This window comes from Lepidochelys kempii, chromosome 11, assembly GCF_965140265.1.
Source record: "Lepidochelys kempii isolate rLepKem1 chromosome 11, rLepKem1.hap2, whole genome shotgun sequence".
NCBI classification, from domain to species: Eukaryota; Metazoa; Chordata; order Testudines; family Cheloniidae; genus Lepidochelys; species Lepidochelys kempii.
Window position 1 is genome coordinate 9,392,160 of NC_133266.1, and position 21,482 is coordinate 9,413,641.

The following is a 21,482-nucleotide window of genomic DNA, read 5'->3' on the forward strand; positions in this document are numbered from 1 at the left end:
AAAAGGGGAAATCGACTAACTGATTCAACAGAGGAAATGGTGACAATGACTCCACACAAATGCTGTCAATTGCACAAACAAACTGAAATACAAAACAAAAAAAGAGAGAGAAAATTCTCACAAATCCCATGCATCTATGGTCATTTTAGCAGTTACTTTTAAGAATAGTAAGTAAATAGTGATCAGAGGGATGGAGTCTTTTTTTTTTTAATCAAATACAATACAGTACTGCGTTAAATGTAAACTACTAACAAAATAAAGGGAAAGCAGCATTTTTCTTTTGCACAGTAAAGTTTCAAAGCTGTATTAAGTCAATGTTCAGTTGTAGACTTTTGAAAGAACAGCCATAACGTTTTGTTCAGAGTTATGAACATTTCAGAGTTAGGAACAACCACCATTCCCGAGGTGTTCATAACACTGAGGTTCTACTGTAGTTGGGCATAGCATTTTCAGTGACAGTGGGAGGGGAAAGAAGGCATTTTTAAGACAATTGTCTCCTTCCATCCTCTATGACATTTGCTCAAAAAGTCAACTGGCTCTTGGTTGCTGTGAACTTTTTACAGGAGACCAAGTGCAGAGAAAGGGTTACAAGCTGTTTTCTTTCTTTAGCCGCATGCTCTGTGAACTCACCGCAGGCTGTATGTTCAGATAAACCAAGCAAGGATTATTCAGAGCTCTCTATTTTCTTGGGCTTTGGGGAGAGTAAACAAGAGAAATTCAAACTGCTCAGCACAGTGCAACAAAAGGATTCCTCTGGCAGAGCAGCAAGGCATGGTTAATTCCTTCAGCAGGCAAAAGAAACCTAGATGTATACCATATTTGCTGTCTTACAGTTCAAAATTAGGACAGTTGCTATTTATTACAGTGTGGGTTTTACTCTAAAATCACGCCACCACATCCAAGGAACAGCTGAAATACTTCTGAAAATCATACATAATTAAGAAAGCCTAAGCAGGGCAATGCAGTGCCAGGCAGGGACCATATGCTGACAATGGAGTTTCTCTGCTTGCACATATGATGTAACAGAGCAGAATTTGCCTCCTAAATGCTATTGGGGGGAAAGGAGACCCTAATATCAGTGACACTAAATGAGTGTGCTGGGGTGCAAGTGAGGGCATTTGTCCGACAGTATCAGTTAATATTGGATTGTTACCTACCGGTGTATGTAGCCTGTTTCTCTGGGGAACTGATTAAATATTCTAATGGGTCTTTGTTTTTAGTATGTGAAATGGCTAAATAAAAGAGAGGCACTTTAAATCTGAATGCATTTGCACTCAGCTTCTTTGAAAGTCTAGGATTTATTCTTTAGTCCAGACACAGGAATAAATGTACATGATTATGGGCACTGCTTGTTATAATGCACTATTCTGTTTTGGTGCTTGAATACTCATGGGCACAACAGCATAGAGCCAGGCAGTGTACTACCAGAACAGGCTGTGCATGCCACCACTCACACTGCTGGCATTGCACCTGAATCCCTACCTGCTGCTCCCTTGCTGTCCTATTGTCTGTGTATTCCTCATCTGAGGCTGCTAATTACACCACCTAAGCGCCTTTCACTTGTGATGTGCCTAATCCAAAAATAAATCACCAAGATGAACAAAGAACATTCTATTACCATGGAGGAGTTTCATATTCACCAAAGAGCACCTCCTGAGGTGTGAGAATACTTCAGCCATGTCCGTACACTCCTTGGCGACGACAGAGGCTGCCAATAATGGTGCTAATTAATTCCATCTGTGATGGCGGGTTCTGTGAGGAGGACTCTATTCGGTAGAACTGGACCAAGACCGTCAGCTTGAGTCACACAAAGGTATCGGGAGATAACTTTCAGTCACCACTACCTTGACTGGAGTCAAACAGAGACCCCCAAACGGTTCTCCTAGCTCGTTCTCCAAGAGAAGAGAATATATTTGGGGGTCTAGTATAAAAGTTTCCTGCAGTAAGAACACTTTATACAGCTCCATAGATGTGCACGGTGCTTTTCTGACCAAACGTCAAGGCCCTACCCTGAAACACTTACATTCCAGGCACTTCTGAGGGCTTTGAAGATGTAAACACATGATCAAATTAAGCTTCACAACAGCAAGAGGAATGGCTAAATATGAACCATTACCCCCACTTGAAAGATGGAGAAATTGAAGTTGAGAGAAGCACTGTGCCCTGTCCAAAGCTGCACCAAAGAGCATCAGTGACAGAACCAGCACTATCAGAAATTAGGGGTTCTTGCATCCCAGTGGGATCAGCCCATTAGACTTTAGTGCCTGCATGACTAGTTGCAGTGGGGGAGGTTTAGATTGGATATTAGGAAAAACTTTTTCACTAAGAGGGTGGTGAAACACTGGAATGCGTTACCTAGGGAGGTGGTAGAATCTCCTTCCTTAGAGGTTTTTAAAGTCAGGCTTGACAAAGCCCTGGCTGGGATGATTTAACTGGGAATTGGTCCTGCTTCGAGCAGGGGGTTGGACTAGATGACCTTCTGGGGTCCCTTCCAACCCTGATATTCTATGATTCTATGACCTTAGGTACTTTTACATGCTACTGTGCCTTTACATGTAAAAGTATATCCTTCCAGATATATCACTTTACTGGGGTAGACTGAAGGGTAGCTGTGTGCCTCATGAGGAAGAAAACACAAGTGAGAAGTGTATGAAGAGGCACAGCTGTGATCTACTGGATTTTTACCGGAGATAGTAAAATAAGCAAAGGGATGGGAATAGGAGATCATGGGCTCACTGTATAACCTTGGATAAGTGAATGCACCTCTCTGTGCATAAAATTCACTGTCTATCAGTTGGGGACACTAATGCTTAAAGCATGTAGCATGCTCTGTGCTATGTAAATGCAAAATATTATTCAAGATTTATCATTTTAGCACTTTTTGTAAAAGAACAGTGGCCTAAATTATCAAAAATTCACATACAGAAATACATGTACATAATCTGTGTGTGCATTTTTTCATCTGCAGCTCTGAAAATTGAGCATTTACAAGGGACAATATTTTACCACAGAACTTTATAGAAATTAATTTTGATGACAGTTCTGCAACTGCCATGTTTTTTTACATCAGCCTTCATTCAGAATTCTTTGGCGATTCATAACCCTATTCTTGAATGTCTGAAAATTAAAAGGCCAATTTACAGTTGTCAACGCACTTAACCTTACATACAATGCCTTCTTCATTAGTGCTTTAATGTTGTTGCTGTAATTGGCAGGGATCTTTGAGAAGCCTAAGATTCGGTAAATAGGAGGGAAGAATATTCAAAGTACCATTCCGTTGCCAAATTTGCCCTCAGAGGACGTTATGTGTAATAAATATCAACGATATTAGATCAGAAGTATCAGATTTACAACTGGCACTTCCATAGGAAATGTCATTGGAATTAATGCTGTAGCAGCTCTGACCCTAATTCTTCCTGACAGAGATCTAGAAGGAGGCAGGCAGCAGAGTAGAGAAGATACCAGGTGACTGGTCCAAAACTAGCGTGATGGACAGTGTCTGTTTTTCTGTGATCACCACAAACCTCAGAGTGGGACAAAAAGAAAAAGGGCAGGAGAAAAGAGACCTGACCCAGAGAAATAACGACACTGCCGCATGTGCCTCTCCTCTCTCAGTATCACCAGCTTCCACTAAGAGATAGGGTATGTTTGTAGGTCCCACTGCAGCATTAGTTTACCTCATTCAATAAGGATTCCATTACCTGATTGTCATAATGGTCACCTGGTAGGCTTAACATTTAATAAATTCCCTATATTTCTTTTTTTTTTACATTTCAATATCACTTGAAAGCAGGCTGTATAAGATTCAAGAAATGGTGTTCGTGGTATTTACATATTTATACTCATGCCCTGTCTCACATGTCCCTTACCACATCCACTGAACAGCCTCACATCACCAAGGAAAGTTCCTTTAATACAGGGAGGTTTTGCATACTAAAGGGTCTATTCATCTCTAGGTGTGCAAGAAATTTATGGTTGCAACCTCCATCAAAGTTAATGGGAGTTCTGAGCATTAATCTTTCTTTCACTGAGGGAAGAGGCCTCACCGGTTTACACTGAAGGATAACCTACAAGTATTTTAAATGTTAACTTTGTCCTTTTATATTTGCCAGTCAAGAACACCGAAAAACCCGACAAGAGGCCCTTAACAATTAATGGGAAGTCAGAGAAGTGCTGGGTCCACAGGCCTGCAGACTTGGTTTAATGACAACAGAACAGAGGAAGACAGGAGAAATAGGAGTCCTCTCTCTTTCTGTTTTTCAAGGTAGTGCTAAAATAACCCATTAAAAATAAAATTCAACACAAATACAAATACAACTAACAACAGGGACCCTACCTGAACAGCTGAAGGCGAACACCGCTTCTCTCTCCTTAATAATACTTAACTTACAGAACAAGGTTTGTTTTCAAAGTAGATTCCAAACATTCAGTAGTCAGTCTTTGCTACATCCCGTGGGATAGGAAAACATTAACCCCACTTTACAGGTGAGGGAATGGAGGCCTAGAGGCCAAGTGACTTGTCCAAAGTGACAGAGTGCAGATTAAAACTCAAGAACTCACAGACCTGTGCTTAAGCCATTAGACCACATTGCGCTAAACTCACCTCCCTAAGGGCTGAAGTGAATATTGCACTATTGTTTTTGGCTAAGATCATACATTGCCCATCTAGATTCTTTATGAACTGCAACATTGTAGTATCTGAGCATCTCAGAACTATGGATGAGGGAACAGTCCTCTGGGTCACTCCTGTGAGATAGGGAAGTATTAGCCCCATTTTATAGATGGGGACCTAAAGTAAAGTGATTGATTTATCTAAGGGCCACACAGAGAATCCATGGCAGAACTGGGAACTGAACCTAGATCCCCAGCATCTCAATCACAAGGACCATCCTTCATTTCTGTGCCCAAAACATTTGGGCCTGACCTTTAACCAAGCAAACCCTGAAATCTACTGTAAGTTTCTGAACTTCAGACAGTACAAGGTGTTGCTCAATATCCTTTTTCTTTGGTTATACATGTTTTGTGTATGTAACATATTATGTTATGATGTTTCATTATGGTTAGAATTCATAATATTATACAGTAATCCTGTGGTCTCTTTGGTTGCTGCCGTGCTGGGAAAACCCAGAAGTGTAAATGCAAATAGAACACCTTCATCAGGCAGCCTGTACTCTACACCAGAGACAGCTGCATTTCAGTGATTCACTGTATACACAAGGCCAGATCACAGCCTCCCAAGGCAATTTCATAGGAAGGATGAAAAAACTGTGGCGTTTCCCCAAATTGTCCTGGAGACAGATGGGGAAGGTTTTCCCCTTATTGGAAAATATAGCAACTTGGTCACTAAGACCTGAAGGTCCTTGGTGATCTGACAGACACACAAGGCCATGCATGTAGAGGCCCTGTACCACCACATACACTCCCCCTGGCTCCACCACAGTTGCACTGGCAGGAATGCCCCCCAAACCTCTCCAATGGAGAGTTTCACAGGCAGATGAAGGTTGCCTTGATTTTTTTCTATGACCACAAAATGGACTGCAGAGGAAGAGGAGAACCGATGTCTGCCCAGCCAATGGCCCCCTGGGCCAGCCCTTCCCCACAAGGGGATCCTGGTCTTTCAAAGAGGTTCCAGCAATGGAGAGAATAAGCACTATGGAAGCAGCTCAGACTCACCCTTCCATGTGAGAAAGGCTAGAGGCAGAGGGTCCCCTCTCAAGATCTCAAGGGGACCACTGGGGTCCATAGCACTTTGGGTTCCATCCAGAAGAAAGATGCCATAAGAACAGAAGATACCAGCAGTCATTTTTCTTCTAACATTTTATATTTACACAGTTCATAATATCAATGATGACCTCTAGGTCAGACGTTTCCTGACACATTAGACCATCTGGACTAAGACCCCGCAGGCTCTCAACTCTGTCAGCTGGTCATTAAAAGCCAGAGAATCCCCAGCATGAAGATATCATTCATGCTTAATTAATAACAATAAACATATGTTTACTTTATACAAGAAATAGAACATGTCCATTTCTCCATTACATTAAATCCATCCAAACAGGGAGATTCCATGTTTGGAAAATACGAAACAACAGACTGGACTTCTACATAGAGTGCTTCCGCCGACGTCCCCGGGCTGAAATTATGCAAAAGCAGCATCACTTGCCCCATAACCTCAGCCGTGCAGAACACAATGCAATCCACAGAAACAACCTCAAAAAGCCTCAGAAACAACTCTGACATCATAATCAAAAAGGCTGACAAGGAGGTGCTGTTGTCATCATGAATAGGTCGGAATATGAACAAGAGGCTGCTCGGCAGCTCTCCAACACCACTTTCTACAAGCCATTACCCTCTGATCCCACTGAGGGTTACCAAAAGAAACTACAGCATTTGCTCAAGAAACTCCCTGAAAAAGCACAAGAACAAATCTGCACAGACACACCCCTGGAACTCCGACCAGGGGTATTCTATCTGCTACCCAAGATCCATAAACCTGGAAATCCTGGACGCCCCATCATCTCAGGCATTGGCACCCTGACAGCAGGATTGTCTGGCTATGTAGACTCCCTCCTCAGGCCCAACGCTACCAGCACTCCCAGCTATCTTCGAGACACCACCGACTTCCTGAGGAAACTACAATCCATCGGTGATCTTCCTGAAAACACCATCCTGGCCACTATGGATGTAGAAGCCCTCTACACCAACATTCCACACAAAGATGGACTACAAGCTGTCAGGAACAGTATCCCCAATAATGTCACGGCTAACCTGGTGGCTGAACTTTGTGACTTTGTCCTCACCCATAACTATTTCACATTTGGGGACAATGAATACCTTCAAATCAGCGGCACTGCTATGAGTACCCGCATGGCCCCACAGTATGCCAACATTTTTATGGCTCACTTAGAACAACGCTTCCTCAGCTCTCGCCCACTAATGCCCCTGCTCTACTTGCGCTACATTGAGGACATCTTCATCATCTGGACCCATGGAAAAGCAGCTCTTGAGGAATTCCACCATGATTTCAACAATTTCCATCCCACCGTCAATCTCAGCCTGGATCAGTCCACACAAGAGATCCACTTCCTGGACACTACGGTGCTAATAAGCGATGGACTCATAAACACCACCCTATACCGGAAACCTACTGACCACTATTCCTACCTACATGCCTCCAGCTTTCATCCAGACCACACCACATGATCCACTGTCTACAGCCAAGCTCTACAATACAACCGCATTTGCTCCAACCCCTCAGACAGAGACAAACACCTACAACCCCTCAGACAGAGACAAACACCTACAAGATCTTCTTAAAACTACAATAACCACCTGCTGAAGTGAAGAAACAGACTGACAGAGCCAGAAGAGTACCCAGAAGTCACCTGCTACAGGACAGGCCCAACAAAGAAAATAACTGAACGCCACTAGCCATCACCTTCGCCCCCAACTAAAACCTCTCCAACGCATCATCAAGGATCTACAACCTATCCTGAAGGAGGACCCATCACTCTCCCAGATCTTGGGAGACAGGCCAGTCCTTGCTTACAGACAGCCCCCCAACCTGAAGCAAATACTCACCAGCAACCATATACCACACATCAGAACCACTAACCCAGGAATCTATCCTTGCAACAAACCCCGCTGCCAACTGTGCCCACATATCTATTCAGGGGACACCATCATAGGGCCTAATCACATCAGCCACACTATCAGAGGCTCGCTCATCTACCAATGTGATATATGTCATTATGTGCCAGCAATGCCCCTCTGCCATGTACATTGGCCAAAGTGGACAGTCTCTACGTAAAAGAATAAATGGACACAAATCAGACGTCAAGAATTAGAACATTCAAAAACCAGTTGGAGAACACTTCAATCTCTTTGGTCACTCGATTACAGACCTAAAAGTGGCAATTTTTCAACAAAAAAACTTCAAACACAGACTGCAATGAGAGACTGCTGAACTGGAATTAATTTGCACACTGGATACAATTAACTTAGGCTTGAATAAAGGCTGGGAGTAGATGGGTCATTACACAAAGTAAAATATTTCCCCGTGTTTATTCCATCCCCCCCCACCCCCCCCCACTGTTCCTCAGACGTTCTTGTCAACTGCTGGAAACGGCCCACCTTGATTATCACTACAAAAGGTCCCCCCCACCCCCCCGCTGCTGGTAATAGCTCACCTTACCTGATCCCTCTCGTTACGGTGTGTATGGTAACACTCATTGTTTCATGTTCTCTATGTATATAAATCTCCCCATTGTATTTTCCACTGAATGTATCCAATGAAGTGAGCTGTAGCTCACGAAAGCTTATGCTCAAATAAATTTGTTAGTCTCTAAGGTGCCACAAGTCCTCCTTTTCTTTTTACTATATGAAGTGTCATTCTCAGATCTCTGTTATCTAATCAAAATTAAAGGAACTTGGGTGATGAAAGGACAACTTCACACAATACAGCAAAGATTAATAGCCATGCTCTACTGTGGGAGGGAATGCGGTCTAGTGGTTAGCATAAGGACGAGCATCCTCAGGTTTCTGAGACTCTATTCTCAGCTCCATCACCAACTTGCTGGGTGATCAAAGAAAGTCACTTCACATTCCTTTACCTCCTCTTTCCCCTCTGAAAACTCGTATAACAATGTTAACTTATCTAACAAGTGTGTTATGGGACTGTAGTAGTATTCTAAAAGGGCAAGGAGATCCTTGGATGAAATGAGCTACTGAGATGCAAAGTATTATCTGTAATATCAATCTTACCTCAATTAATGAACACATGTGGTTTATACCTTCTAAATCATTACATTAAAAACCTGTCAGAAAGATCACTCAGCAAGAGGAAGAACATCAATACACAGCCACGTTCTATTCAGCACATCGGATACCAACAATCACACGTAAACTTCTCTCATATTTAATCAGTTAAAAACAAGCATCACCTTTCATCTCACAAGAAAGCCAGGATCCAATACATTTTTCAACAGAAAAACAAGTGGTTTGGGGGAATGAGTGGGGGGAGAGAGGACAGTTTTACTAAAATGGCTAACATAAATGGGTCCTCTCAAATGCTGAAATTAAAACACAGGATTGGAATGCATCATGAAAAGACATGTAAGCACGTATACATATCCTGAAAACTAATACTCCACAGTGAAATAGATCATTAAGTTCCTCTGCCTAATTTTCTCCCTATTCCTCACTGTTTCGGACTTCACTAGACATCCTTCCTGCTATAGAACCTTAGCCAAAAACAAACTAAATTACAGAAAAGTCAATGACATCTCCATTCTGTCTGTTTCTTTAGCTGCATTTCAAAGTTAATGTACAAATGATCTGGGACTGTCTCAATAATATCTGTTTACTTAAATTATCTTCCTTAGCTGATATAGTAAACATCTTACTGATAAGAAACAAAAGCATCAACAAATATTCAAACATATCATAACATTAAACATATCATTAAACATAAATTATGAACGATAGCTAAAAATTCCACCAGTCATTTTCCTCTCACTAGGTGTTTTTCTCTTAGATATATGTTCTCCCTCCACTCCTGTTCAATTTATCTGCATTAAGACATAATCGATGCATGTCCCAATCATGTTTGAGGTTTATACACCACTATGCTTATAGCCTATTTTTTAAATTTTCTTCTTTATTGTGCTAATGTTTCAATAATAAAATCTTTTGGTTTCTTTTCTAAGGTTAAAAAGAAATGAAAACACAAACAGATTCACAGGAATAAATGACAATTTCCTTTATTTTTGCTCGTTCATTAAGCAGAATGCCTACCTTTCCCAGTAGTCATAATCTGCAGTGATCCTGAGACGCTAATAAAGAGCACTGTGCTCTAAAAGCAGCCCTACAGTACATCTCTCAGTAACTTAAAGCACCAGTAAAGTCTCCACCCTCCCCAATGGCTTCTCTGTGTGACCTAGCACAGACGACAACTGCTACCCTATTCCAAAATAAAAGCCTACTCTGCACTCAGCTGAGCAACATTTGTCCTCCTGAGACTGTTCTTTCACTTCCCTCTTTATTTTAAAAGTGTCAGGACATCAGAACAGGATCCAGTAGGATGTTTGTCAAAAAGAAAATCCAGATCATTTCTGCCCACTTTTCGGATAGTTTTCTAGAAAACTAGCAGAGCTAACCTGAGGGATCCATTTTTGTCTTGTAGACCATGCTCAACATTGTGCTATTATTATTAGCAATCTGTAGCACCTAGGAGCCCTAGTCCTGAACTGGGACAGCACTGTTTTATCAGAGCACCTTATACATTCAAGAGGGCATGACAAGGACCTTTACTGTCTTCTAAATATCCCAAAGGTAGGAGTCTGTTTCTTTTCTCTCCTTTTTCAAGCGAATGCTCGGTCAATTAAATTAATTTTACTTTTCATCACCAAGGCAGCGAGATGCATAGAACACAAACCCGAATAGACAATTAAGCATGCAATGAAGTGTGAATCCAGGAAAACACAATGTGTTTGCTAGTTCAATCCTCTTGAGACATTACCTCCCTTCAATTTTGTAATTTCCTTGTTTGTAAGTGGCTTGCTACACACACAACATCACAGCTGCAGAAACACTGCAGCACAGCAAATCTTCCCCTATCATGTCAAAATAGCATAGTGGCCATAGTCTATGACTGGAATGGCAGAGAAAAGTCTAGAAAATTACTAGTTTTCACCTAATCACTTCCAAGGTCTCAAGATCATTACAAACAAACTGAGAAACAAAACAGGATTAATGCAAAGTGTAGTATGGCCACATTAGACTAAACAATCCCTTCACTGTAAATAACACTTAAGAGTATCCAAGAGTAAAATTCATCTTTATGCTCAGGCCTTTGGCTGGGATGGGTTTATTGTGTTCGTTATCAGTGGTGTTGTTTTATTATTAATAAATTATTATATTTTTCTTTGAAGGGGGATTAAGCAGGCCATTATTATATGATGAAAGTCTGTGTGTGTAGTGGGCCCCATTCTAAACAGAAATCAATAAGCAGCAGCTTGAGATTTGTGTTATTAGTATAAAGTACTCTAAGCTGCTATGCTAAGGGAAAGCTATGGGGTAAACAATTCAGGTCACAAAAGTATGAACTCAAATCCCAGGGGTTTTTTAGCCCCATCCTTACAGGTAAAATTCCCTTCAAAATCCATGAGGACTTTGCCTGAAGAAGGAGCAAAGTTCACACTGACTCCTTTCTCCTATGGCAAAGTATCGAAAGACCACAACCTTTTTTCTTGCATGCCCCACTTATTAGTTAAAAGGGATTCCCCCCATTCTGCACAGAGACAGGTGTCATCCTGCAGGGATGGGTGCTGCGCTGCTAGCCCCCCCCCCCCCCCCCCGTCTCCTGGAAGTAGCCACACTGATACTGGATGCTCAGAGCTTCCAGCTGTCAGACCTCCCACCTGGATTTCCACAGAGAGCAGCACCACCCCTACTTCACCTCCTACTCATCCCTGAGCCCTGCTCTATGAAGTGCCCAGTCCAAGCAGAGATCCCGTTGGGGGTAGGGAGAGGAGAATATCTGGGCACGCACCCGCCCACCTCAGCCCCTGTCACACAATAAAAGGGGTTATCCTCCACGCATGGACCACTGTGGACCTATCTGGTTATGAGGATGACTTCAAGATTTGGTGTATGGAGTGTTTATTTGTAAAACACAGTGTTTAATGGCAAACAATATCAGATTGGAATTTTGTAATGATCAGCAGGATTTAAAATTATGCATCAGAGACTTTGGTTACCAACAGTTTTGTTTGCTTATGACACGATCGTCATTTCCAAATTGAATAGGAGAAAATGACTACATTGTAATATTGATCATTTACCTTTAGTAACTGCTTAATCATGTGCTTAACCTGATCCTTTCTGAAACTTGAATTTAGAAGTCTGTGTAATTAGAGCATGATCCAAAGCCCATTGCAGTCAATGGAAAAACACTGATTTCAACAAGCTTTGGTTCAAGCCCTTCTAGGCCTAAATCCAGGAAAAGCAGAACAGTGGGGGATTTATGAGAGTAAATTAAATCTACATTTATGTCCAAGGGCCTCCCTCCATACCACATCCAATTAAAGACCATCATGCGACGCCATATGAAGATGGCAACTGACTAGGCCTGCAATTATTGGCTCTTTCATGCTGAAAATCTATTTCTCCCAGGGATACAAGTAGATCTGCATAATTAGCAAAGGCAGTTACACAAAAAATAATTCGCTTGCTGAAAGCCAAAGAGATGAAAAAACTGTAATTTTTGCCTCAAGAGGTTGACTAATTATATGTAAAAAACAAAACAGATATATCAAGAATCATGGAGAAATCCAACATTCACCTTAGCTCTATTTTCTGGTTGTAAGGTTTTCTGGTAACCTAGCAACATACTTACAAAGCAGCATACTTACAAAGATGAAATCCTCCCCTCTGTCTGCTATATAAATGAAATCCACTTCAAATTACTATTCGGACCTCTCCCCTCTTCGCCCCCCACCCCTGTTGTTTTATTCATAATACTATTAAGTCTTAAATCAAAGTCCAGATTCACAAGGAACAACATGAAGTGTTTCTCAACATCAGTTTGAGGAAATTGTGACAAACCACAATGTAAAAAAAAAAAATGCTGAAATAGTTATTTGGAAAAATATACAATGGCTCAAATTCTGATCACAGTTACACTGGTGTAAATCCACTGGCTTCAATAGTGTTTCTCTAGATTTGTATCAGCATTACTGATAGCAGAACATATCCCATCATTTTGACCAGCGTTACTAGTAAACTGAATGTCTCACTCTTCAGACCAAAAAATTTTGCTTATCGTCTGCTAGGAAATGCTGTTTGTTCAAGATAGTCCTAAATGACTTACAGCGCACTTCCCAAAAAGTACTCTCAATATACATAAACTCTCACTCTAGCTGCTGGTTTCTTTTACATAAACATCGGTGATCTGATAAATACATCTATATCCAAGTCAATATACTTTGAGAGCTAAAAGATCAGTTTCAATTATAGTTTTCCATTGTCTGATTCTCTTGGCACATACCACTTTCAGTGAAAACAATCATTTCCTTTCTGCCTACTTAATTTCCCTGCACACCAGTATAAGGCAGGCTTGACAACCATTTCTGAACACTGTCATAGTTAGCACAGGTCAGTGCTCCTGGGTGGCCAGGACTCCATTACAAACCGCCCCGTTCGCCAAAAGTATGCTGACAGCTACCCACCAAGGAGGCCTCGGGCATGGTTTTAAAACATGGTTCTAACATGTGTGGACATAGGGGTAACTTCACTTGTTCTCACCTGTCTTATAACCATGCTAGAAAGCCATGCTCTAACCCTGGACAATAGCAAGGCTAAAACAGCTGGTGAAATCCTGGCCCCATTAAAATCAATAAGAATTCTGCCACTGACTGTAGTGTTGCCAGCATTTCATCAATAGTTTTCGAACATGATCATCACAGGAATTTTCTGTCTAGACACACCAACATAAACCATCTTATAACATGCTTTGGGCACAGTGATGTTTAAACATGGTGATTTCTGTAGCGAAGACAGGGACTTACTGTCATCAAAATGGCATTTAATCCCGTTTACAGGAATCTGTATAGAACAATGGTTTTCAACCACTTTTTTTTATTTGCAGGCCCATAAAAAATTTTGAATAGAGGTGCGGACCCTTTGGAAATCTTAGGCATCGTTTGCAGACTCCCAGGGGTCTGCGGAGCACAGGTTGAAAACTACTAGTGTAGAGAAAGTCTGAGGCTTTGTCTACATGGAGCTTTTTCCCCATGACACGGATGCAGCATCCTGGGGGCTAATACTAGTGCAGACAAGCCACTGGTCTGGGCTTCCTCTAGTACTGATGGAGCTGCACCAGCCCCACCATTATCCTGCTCAGATAATATCACATTTAAACTGCTGCCAGCTGACCTACACTCACACACTCCCTCCACTGTAACATGAGACGCACAATGCAGACACAGCCTAAAAGGAGCAGTCTTCATGATAATAAGGTAGAGAACCTGACAATAAGCACTGCCATCTGCCAAACTCTGAAAGGGATCAGCAAATTCATGAGGCTGTTTCCTGTGAAAAGCTAAGCTTTGGTGTGCATCTTATTTATTACCTTTCCCATAAACTCTGATGGATGTTGATAGTATCTCCTTTGTTCTAAAAGCAGGGATAAAACAGAACCTCTCTGGACAGCAAATTTGTCTTTAGGCTACAATGAAACACGTGATCAAGGCTGAAGACACAAGTCTCATTTACTGTCTAATATCATCGATAGAGGGCATCATCTGAACATAAAGATTTATTGCACAACGTTTGTTCATACATTGGATAGAGAGAGGAAAGGAGGAGGCTGGGTTGGGGTAGTTAGGCAGAGGGAATGAATCTGCCTACAACACCAAGGGAAACTGAAAAGCCTGAGAATTTTCTTCTCAGTTAACCCACCACACTCTCACACAGGTGTTTTGTTTATATCTGTGAGTAGTTATGCTTCCATTTAAAAACAGCAAACATATTTAAAGTGGTGTTTTAAAAAAAAAAATCAAGAAAATAATATATTGTCTATGTTTAGTGAATCAAGACAAGGTGAATTTCAATAAGTCAAGAACAGCTATTTAGAAAAGACCCATTTCTCTTTCTCCATTTCTCTACTTCATGATACTTTCACAGTTTTGGTGCTTGTAACCATGGTACCTAAGGCACCTGTGAGACTACACAAAGTGCTGAGATGTTAAAGACTGTCCTGGGGGCTAGCAAAATCTCCTAAGGGCCTGGGGTTAGGCAGGTTAAGGAGCGGATACCCTTCTCAGTTATATCCAGGGTATAATAATTATACAGCTAAAATCTTGCTCTTGAAATATGAAATTACTCCCCTTTTTCTACTCTCCAGCAAAACTTATTCTTAATTGTGACTCATTCTTTGGATACAAACTATTGTCCTAGCCATATAGGGTTGTGACCCATCTGATTTTCCTCCAGAATTGCCCTCATATTATTCAGATAATCCACTTGCAAGTTGAGTTTGTGGCGTGTTAATAGGTTCCAAGGCAGCTTCCAATGACAATGAATCATCACCATCTCACATCATTTCAGTGCAGTGGGGCTCTATTGACACAATGTGGTAACATGACATCACAACACCATGATACACAAGTGTGTCCCATCAAACTCCAACAACGCCAGCACTACATATGACATAACCAGATGAACTCCTTTTAAGGAGAACCTGCCTTAGATACATCCAGAGTCCACATTAGCATCTCTCATTAAGACATAATGGACCACATTCATCCACATTCATAGGAAAAGGGGTAAACAGTGGCAAAATCTGCAGATGATACAAAACTACATAAGATAATTAAGTCCCAAGCAGACTACGAAGAACTTCAAAGGGATCTCTCAAAATTGGGTGACTGGCAACAAAATGGCAGATGAAATTTAGTGTTAATAAATGCAAAGTAACGCACATTGGAAAACATAACCCCAACTATACATATACAATGATGGGGTCTAAATTAGCTGTTACCATTCAAGAAAGAGATCTTGGAGTCATTGTGGATAATTCTCTGAAAACATCCACTCAGTGTGCAGCGGCAGTCAAAAAAGCGAACAGAATGTTGGGAATCATTAAGAAAGGGATAGATAATAAGACAGAAAATATCATACTGCCTCCATATAAATCCATGGTACGCCCACATCTTGAATACTGCATGCAGATGTGGTCGCCGCATCTCAAAAAATATATATTGGACTTGGAAAAGGTACAGAAAAGGGCAACAAAAATTATTAGGAGTATGAAATGGCTTCCGTATGAAGAGACATTAATAAGACTGGGACTTTTCAGCTTGGAAAAGAGACAACTAAGGAGGGATATGATAGAGGTCTATAAAATCATGACTGGTGTGGAGAAAGTAAATAAGAAAGTGTTATTTACACCTTCTCATAACATGAGAAACAGGGATCACCAAATGAAATTAATAGGCAGCAGGTTTAAAACAATAAAAAGGAAGTATTTTTTCACACAATGCACAGTGAGTCTGTGGAACTCCTTGCTAGAGGATGTTTCGAAGGCCAAGAACATAACAGGGTTCAAAAGAACTAGATAAATTCATGGAGGATAGGTCCATCAATGGCTATTAGTCAGGATGGGCAGGGATGGTGTCTCTAGCCTCTGTTTGCCAGAAGCTGGGAGTGGGTGACAGAGAATGGATCACTTGATGATTACCTGTTCTGTTCATTCCCTCTGGGGCACCTGGCATTGGCCACTGTTGGGAGACAGGATATGGGGCTAGATGGACCTTTGGTCTGACCCAGTATGGCCATTATTATGTTCTTTGTCTAACTTCACTGACATCAATTAAGTTAGATCGGGGTGAATTCAGCCCAACTTGTCCTGGTCATTCAATAGATTGAACTAAATGTACAGTAACTTGGAGAACATCGCAATATTTGATAAAGGTGTAAATTTTTCCTTCCCACTTCTAGATATAGACAAGAACATTGGTTCTCAGTTACATTCTTCTGAACAAAAAACATCCTTTATGGTGAAGAAACTTCAGATTTTCCTCCATTGTAAACAAACACAATTTCCCCCATATTCAGCTGAGTGTTTTATCCCACTCCATCACACAATGAAGTGCATGAACTAGCCTTCACTATTCCCAGATGTACAGGAAAAAATATAACATTTTGGAATGAGGCACACAACTTATTTTATGAATTTCCACAACACTGATAATTCACAAAAAAAAAATGGAAACCATCACAGGATTCTACTTACCACCTGCACCCTGGATCATGTTTCCAGATTTTTGGACCTCATCAAATTTTGTAAAAATTACATTCAACCTGTTTGAAAGGTAAAGAAAATGCATTACATAATGAGTAATCAAAGTGATTTACTGTGGTCCCTGTAACTTAGAGCACTAATTAAGGGACCAATTCTGCTCCCACTGAAGTCAATGGGACTTTTGCTATTGACTTCTATGAGAACAAGATGAGGACCTAAACTATTTTTTGTATGACATATAGATATAATATTTGATTATTAATTAAGCAAAGAGTAAACAGAGAAAAGACAGAGACACCAGGTGGCATATTATAGACAGGACTGGCAGCGCTGCTATTATTAAGGTTGCCATTCCTATTACAAAACCCTGTTTCCAGTTGCTTATGACTTCGCTGTACTTTAACCATTTGCAGAATTGTTGATAAAGGAGAAGTCTTGCATTTTAAAGAACATTCTTGTTTGGCCCTGACATTTCTTTTCTGTTCATGCCTTCACCTTGGCATTTCCACTGCAGCAGGAGATCTTTACCCCAGCACAATATGCCGGCCTATGAAGTTTAGTCCTCAGAGTGTGGCAGACCTTTATGAGGGTGCACATGCAGGCAGGGGGAGACACTGTAGCCTATACAGCCCCCCTACATACCAGAACTTGGTAAAACAATTCCTTCCCAAGCTCCCCTTGGGGTAATGCAGCTCCACACCACCCCTGCTTGGCCCAGGGGCTAATTGACACAACTTGACCTTTAATGTCTAAAACATTCTTCCAAGCAAAACCAAAAAACTTCTCGCTATGCCAAACATTCATTAAACATAACACATACACACTGTAAGCCTGAAAGCAAAGCACAGAACAATTAACTGCAACTCATATTAGCCCATTTTTTAGACATGGAAGTTGAGGCTGTGAGGTTAAGAGACAATAACAGAAATCATAATGAAGCCTGATGCAAAAAGTCCCTTGTTCTGGAGTTTTAGACTGTGCATGTTGTAATGGTCAAAGTGTTAACAGTGCCTCTTCTATCAAAGGGCATGCTAATAACATCCTGAGTCCTATGATACCCTGCCCTTGGAAAGCAAAGGGAACCATACCTTGTGACAGCTAAGGCCACACTGGCCCTTTGCAGGAGCCAGAGCACAACAACAACATTTATCAGACTCATTTAAAAAAATCAGATCCGAATGCACTTCTCCAGAATCTTTGCTAGTGCTTATTCCCCAAAGTTTACATCCGCTTCCTGTTTCCCCTGCACTGCACACGCACATAAACTCCCTTCCCTTTCCTCTTTCATACGCCGCCTTCAGATCCACTTCTTTCTCAAAGACTTCTGGCAATCATCTCCTCTTCATGTCTCTTCACTATTTGGTCTCATCTATGGAACCCTATATTCCACTGATCTAAGCCAGGGCCTTATCCTGTGTGGTGCTGAGCACCCTGAATGCGGGGAAGTTCATATGCTCAGCATTTAGCCCCATTAGACATTTTTATGGACAAATTTTCGAAGGAGCTCTGGATGTTTTCATGATTTTTTTCAATTTGAATGAAAATAGTGTCCCAAATTCTCCATGGGGTTGCATTAGCATAAATGATAGGAGTAGTTAGCCCATGGAACTTTTAAATGTATTTAAATGTTCCCCTGCATTGCTATGAACCCTTGAAGGTGGGAACCAGAAAGTGAAGCTGACCAGTCTAGTTTCACCTTTCAAACTCAATGAGGAGCAAAAGTAAACAAACTGCATACATTGACTTCATACATTCCATGAGTTAAAGTCTGAAGGGACAATTATGATAATTTAGTCTGACCTCCTGCATACAACAGGCCTTCAATTTTTACACAGTGATTCCCATATCAAGCCCAATAACTTGTGGTTTTTCTAAACTGGCATTTTATTTCTGTTTTCAAAATAATCTACGGTATCATTATGCAGACAAGACTCATACACGCAAAACTGTTTGGTTTAAATAGACAATGTTGCAAGTTCTCACAACTATATTGCATCTCCCAATATTTGCTGATTTTCTTAAAGGCCCAGCTCTTGGAAGAAGTGATTACTTGAGGATTACTGGAAAAAGGCTAATGTAGTGCCAATCTTTAAAAAAGGGAAGAAGGAGGATCCAGGGAACTACAGGCCAGTCAGCCTCACCTCAGTCCCCAGAAAAATCATGGAGCAGGTCCTCAAAGAATCAATCCTGAAGCACCTACATGAGAGGAAAGTGATCAGGAACAGTCAGCATGGATTCACCAAGGGAAGGTCATGCCTGACTAATCTAATCGCCTTCTATGATGAGATTACTGGTTCTGTGGATGAAGGGAAAGCAGTGGATGTATTGTTTCTTGACTTTAGCAAAGCTTTTGACACGGTCTCCCACAGTATTCTTGTCAGCAAGTTAAAGAAGTATGGGCTGGATGAATGCACTATAAGGTGGGTAGAAAGTTGGCTAGATTGTCAGGCTCAACGGGTAGTGATCAATGGCTCCATGTCTAGTTGGCAGCCGGTGTCAAGTGGAGTGCCCCAGGGGTCGGTCCTGGGGCCGGTTTTGTTCAATATCTTCATAAATGATCTGGAGGATGGTGTGGATTGCACTCTCAGCAAATTTGCGGATGATACTAAACTGGGAGGAGTGGTAGATACGCTGGAGGGCAGGGATAGGATACAGAGGGACCTAGACAAATTGGAGGATTGGGCCAAAAGAAATCTGATGAGGTTCAATAAGGATAAGTGCAGGGTCCTGCACTTAGGACGGAAGAACCCAATGCACAGTTACAGACTAGGGACAGAATGGCTAGGCACCAGTTCTGCGGAAAAGGACCTAGGGGTGACAGTGGACGAGAAGCTGGATATGAGTCAGCAGTGTGCCCTTGTTGCCAAGAAGGCCAATGGCATTTTGGGATGTATAAGTAGGGGCATAGAGAGCAGATCGAGGGACGTGATCGTCCCCCTCTATTCGACATTGGTGAGGCCTCATCTGGAGTACTGTGTCCAATTTTGGGCCCCACACTACAAGAAGGATGTGGATAAATAGGAGAGAGTCCAGTGAAGGGCAACAAAAATGATTAGGGGTCTGGAACACATGACTTATGAGGAGAGGCTGAGGGAACTGGGATTGTTTAGTCTGCAGAAGAGAAGAATGAGGGGGGATTTGATAGCTGCTTTCAACTACCTGAGAGGTGGTTCCAGAGAGGATGGTTCTAGACTATTCTCAGTGGTAGAAGAGGACAGGACAAGGAGTAATGGTCTCAAGTTGCAGTGGGGGAGGTTTAGGTTGGATATTAGGAAAAACGTTTTCACTAGGAGGGTGGTGAAACACTGGAATGCGTTGCCTAGGAAGGTGGTGGAATCTCCTTCCTTAGAAGTTTTTAAGGTCAGGCTTGATAAAGCCCTGACTGGGATGATTTAATTGGGTATGGGTCCTGCTTTTGAGCAGGGGGTTGGACTAGATGACCTCCTGAGGTCCCTTCCAACCCTGATATTCTATGATTCTATGATCTCAGCTTCCATTTAAAAAAGAAGCAAGTTTTAGCCCTTATGGTTGTAGAGAAAAATCTTGAAAATATGGCCCAACTGAACCTTAAAGGTTCAAACACCAGGAGGTAAATATAAAGAGACCAACATGTATAATTTTTTTTAAAGATCTCACAATTGCTGAATATAATGATTTTTATCCTGCCAATCTCTTTTTAACTGTGTGTCCATTTACCAGTCTGAACTGGCTGCTCCATATTCATAGATTCTAAGGCTAGAATGGACCATTATGATTATCTAGTCTGACCTGAAGTACAACCCAGGCTACAAAACTTCCCCAAAATAATTCCTAGAGCAGATCTTTTAGAAAAAACATCCATTCTTGATTTAAAAATTGTCAGTAATGGAGAATCCACTGTGATGCTTGGTAAACTGTTCCAATGGTTAATTATTCTCACTGTTAAAAATTTACATCTTATTGAACACTTCTGCCTTTTCTGCATTATTATTGATAATTCTATCATTTCCATCTAGCAACGGACCAATACTATTACCAGGTTTCTTTTTGTTCTTAATATACTGAATATACATACAAGACCTATGGAATCCAGGAGGAAGTAACCGAGCAGAATGTTGCAACATAAACACATTATCATTTGAGTTACAAGAAACACACGGATCACTACACCTTCCTTCACAGATCCAGTAACAACCCAAACACACCATGAAATCCATTATCTACACCCAGGCATTCAGATTCCACAAAATACGGGGAGAAAGTCTGGGATACACACTTTAACACGCTCAAAAACGCCAGAGAAGTAGATCACATCATGGAACAGGCCACCCAAATACCCCAAGACCACCTACCTCAATACAGAAATAAAACTCACTCTGACCACACACCCCTAGTTTCAGAGTAGCAGCCGTGTTAGTCTGTATTCGCAAAAAGAAAAGGAGTACTTGTGGCACCTTAGAGACTGACAAATTTATTTGAGCATAAGCTTTCGTGAGCTACAGCTCACTTCATCGGACACCCCTAGTTGTCACCAACCACCTCACTCTGGAACCCATATAGGATATCATCAAAGAACTACATCCTGAGAGAAATCTTCCCTGAACACCCTCTTCTGGCCTTCAAGCAACCCCCGCAGCCTTTCCAAGCACATCATCAGAAGCAAAACTTCCCACAGACCAGGACAAACCATCTCAAAGCG

General features: G+C 41.5%; 1 protein-coding gene across 1 annotated transcript in view; it reads right to left on the reverse strand.

The window, feature by feature from the left end:
• Nucleotides 1-21,482, reverse strand: part of CLASP1 (cytoplasmic linker associated protein 1) — a 267,087-nt gene that overhangs the window by 168,164 nt on the left and 77,441 nt on the right. Inside the window, exon 8 of the mRNA XM_073305074.1 lies at nucleotides 16,796-16,863. Coding sequence (XP_073161175.1) covers nucleotides 16,796-16,863 — 68 coding nt within the window. The remainder of the gene's footprint in view (nucleotides 1-16,795; nucleotides 16,864-21,482) is intronic.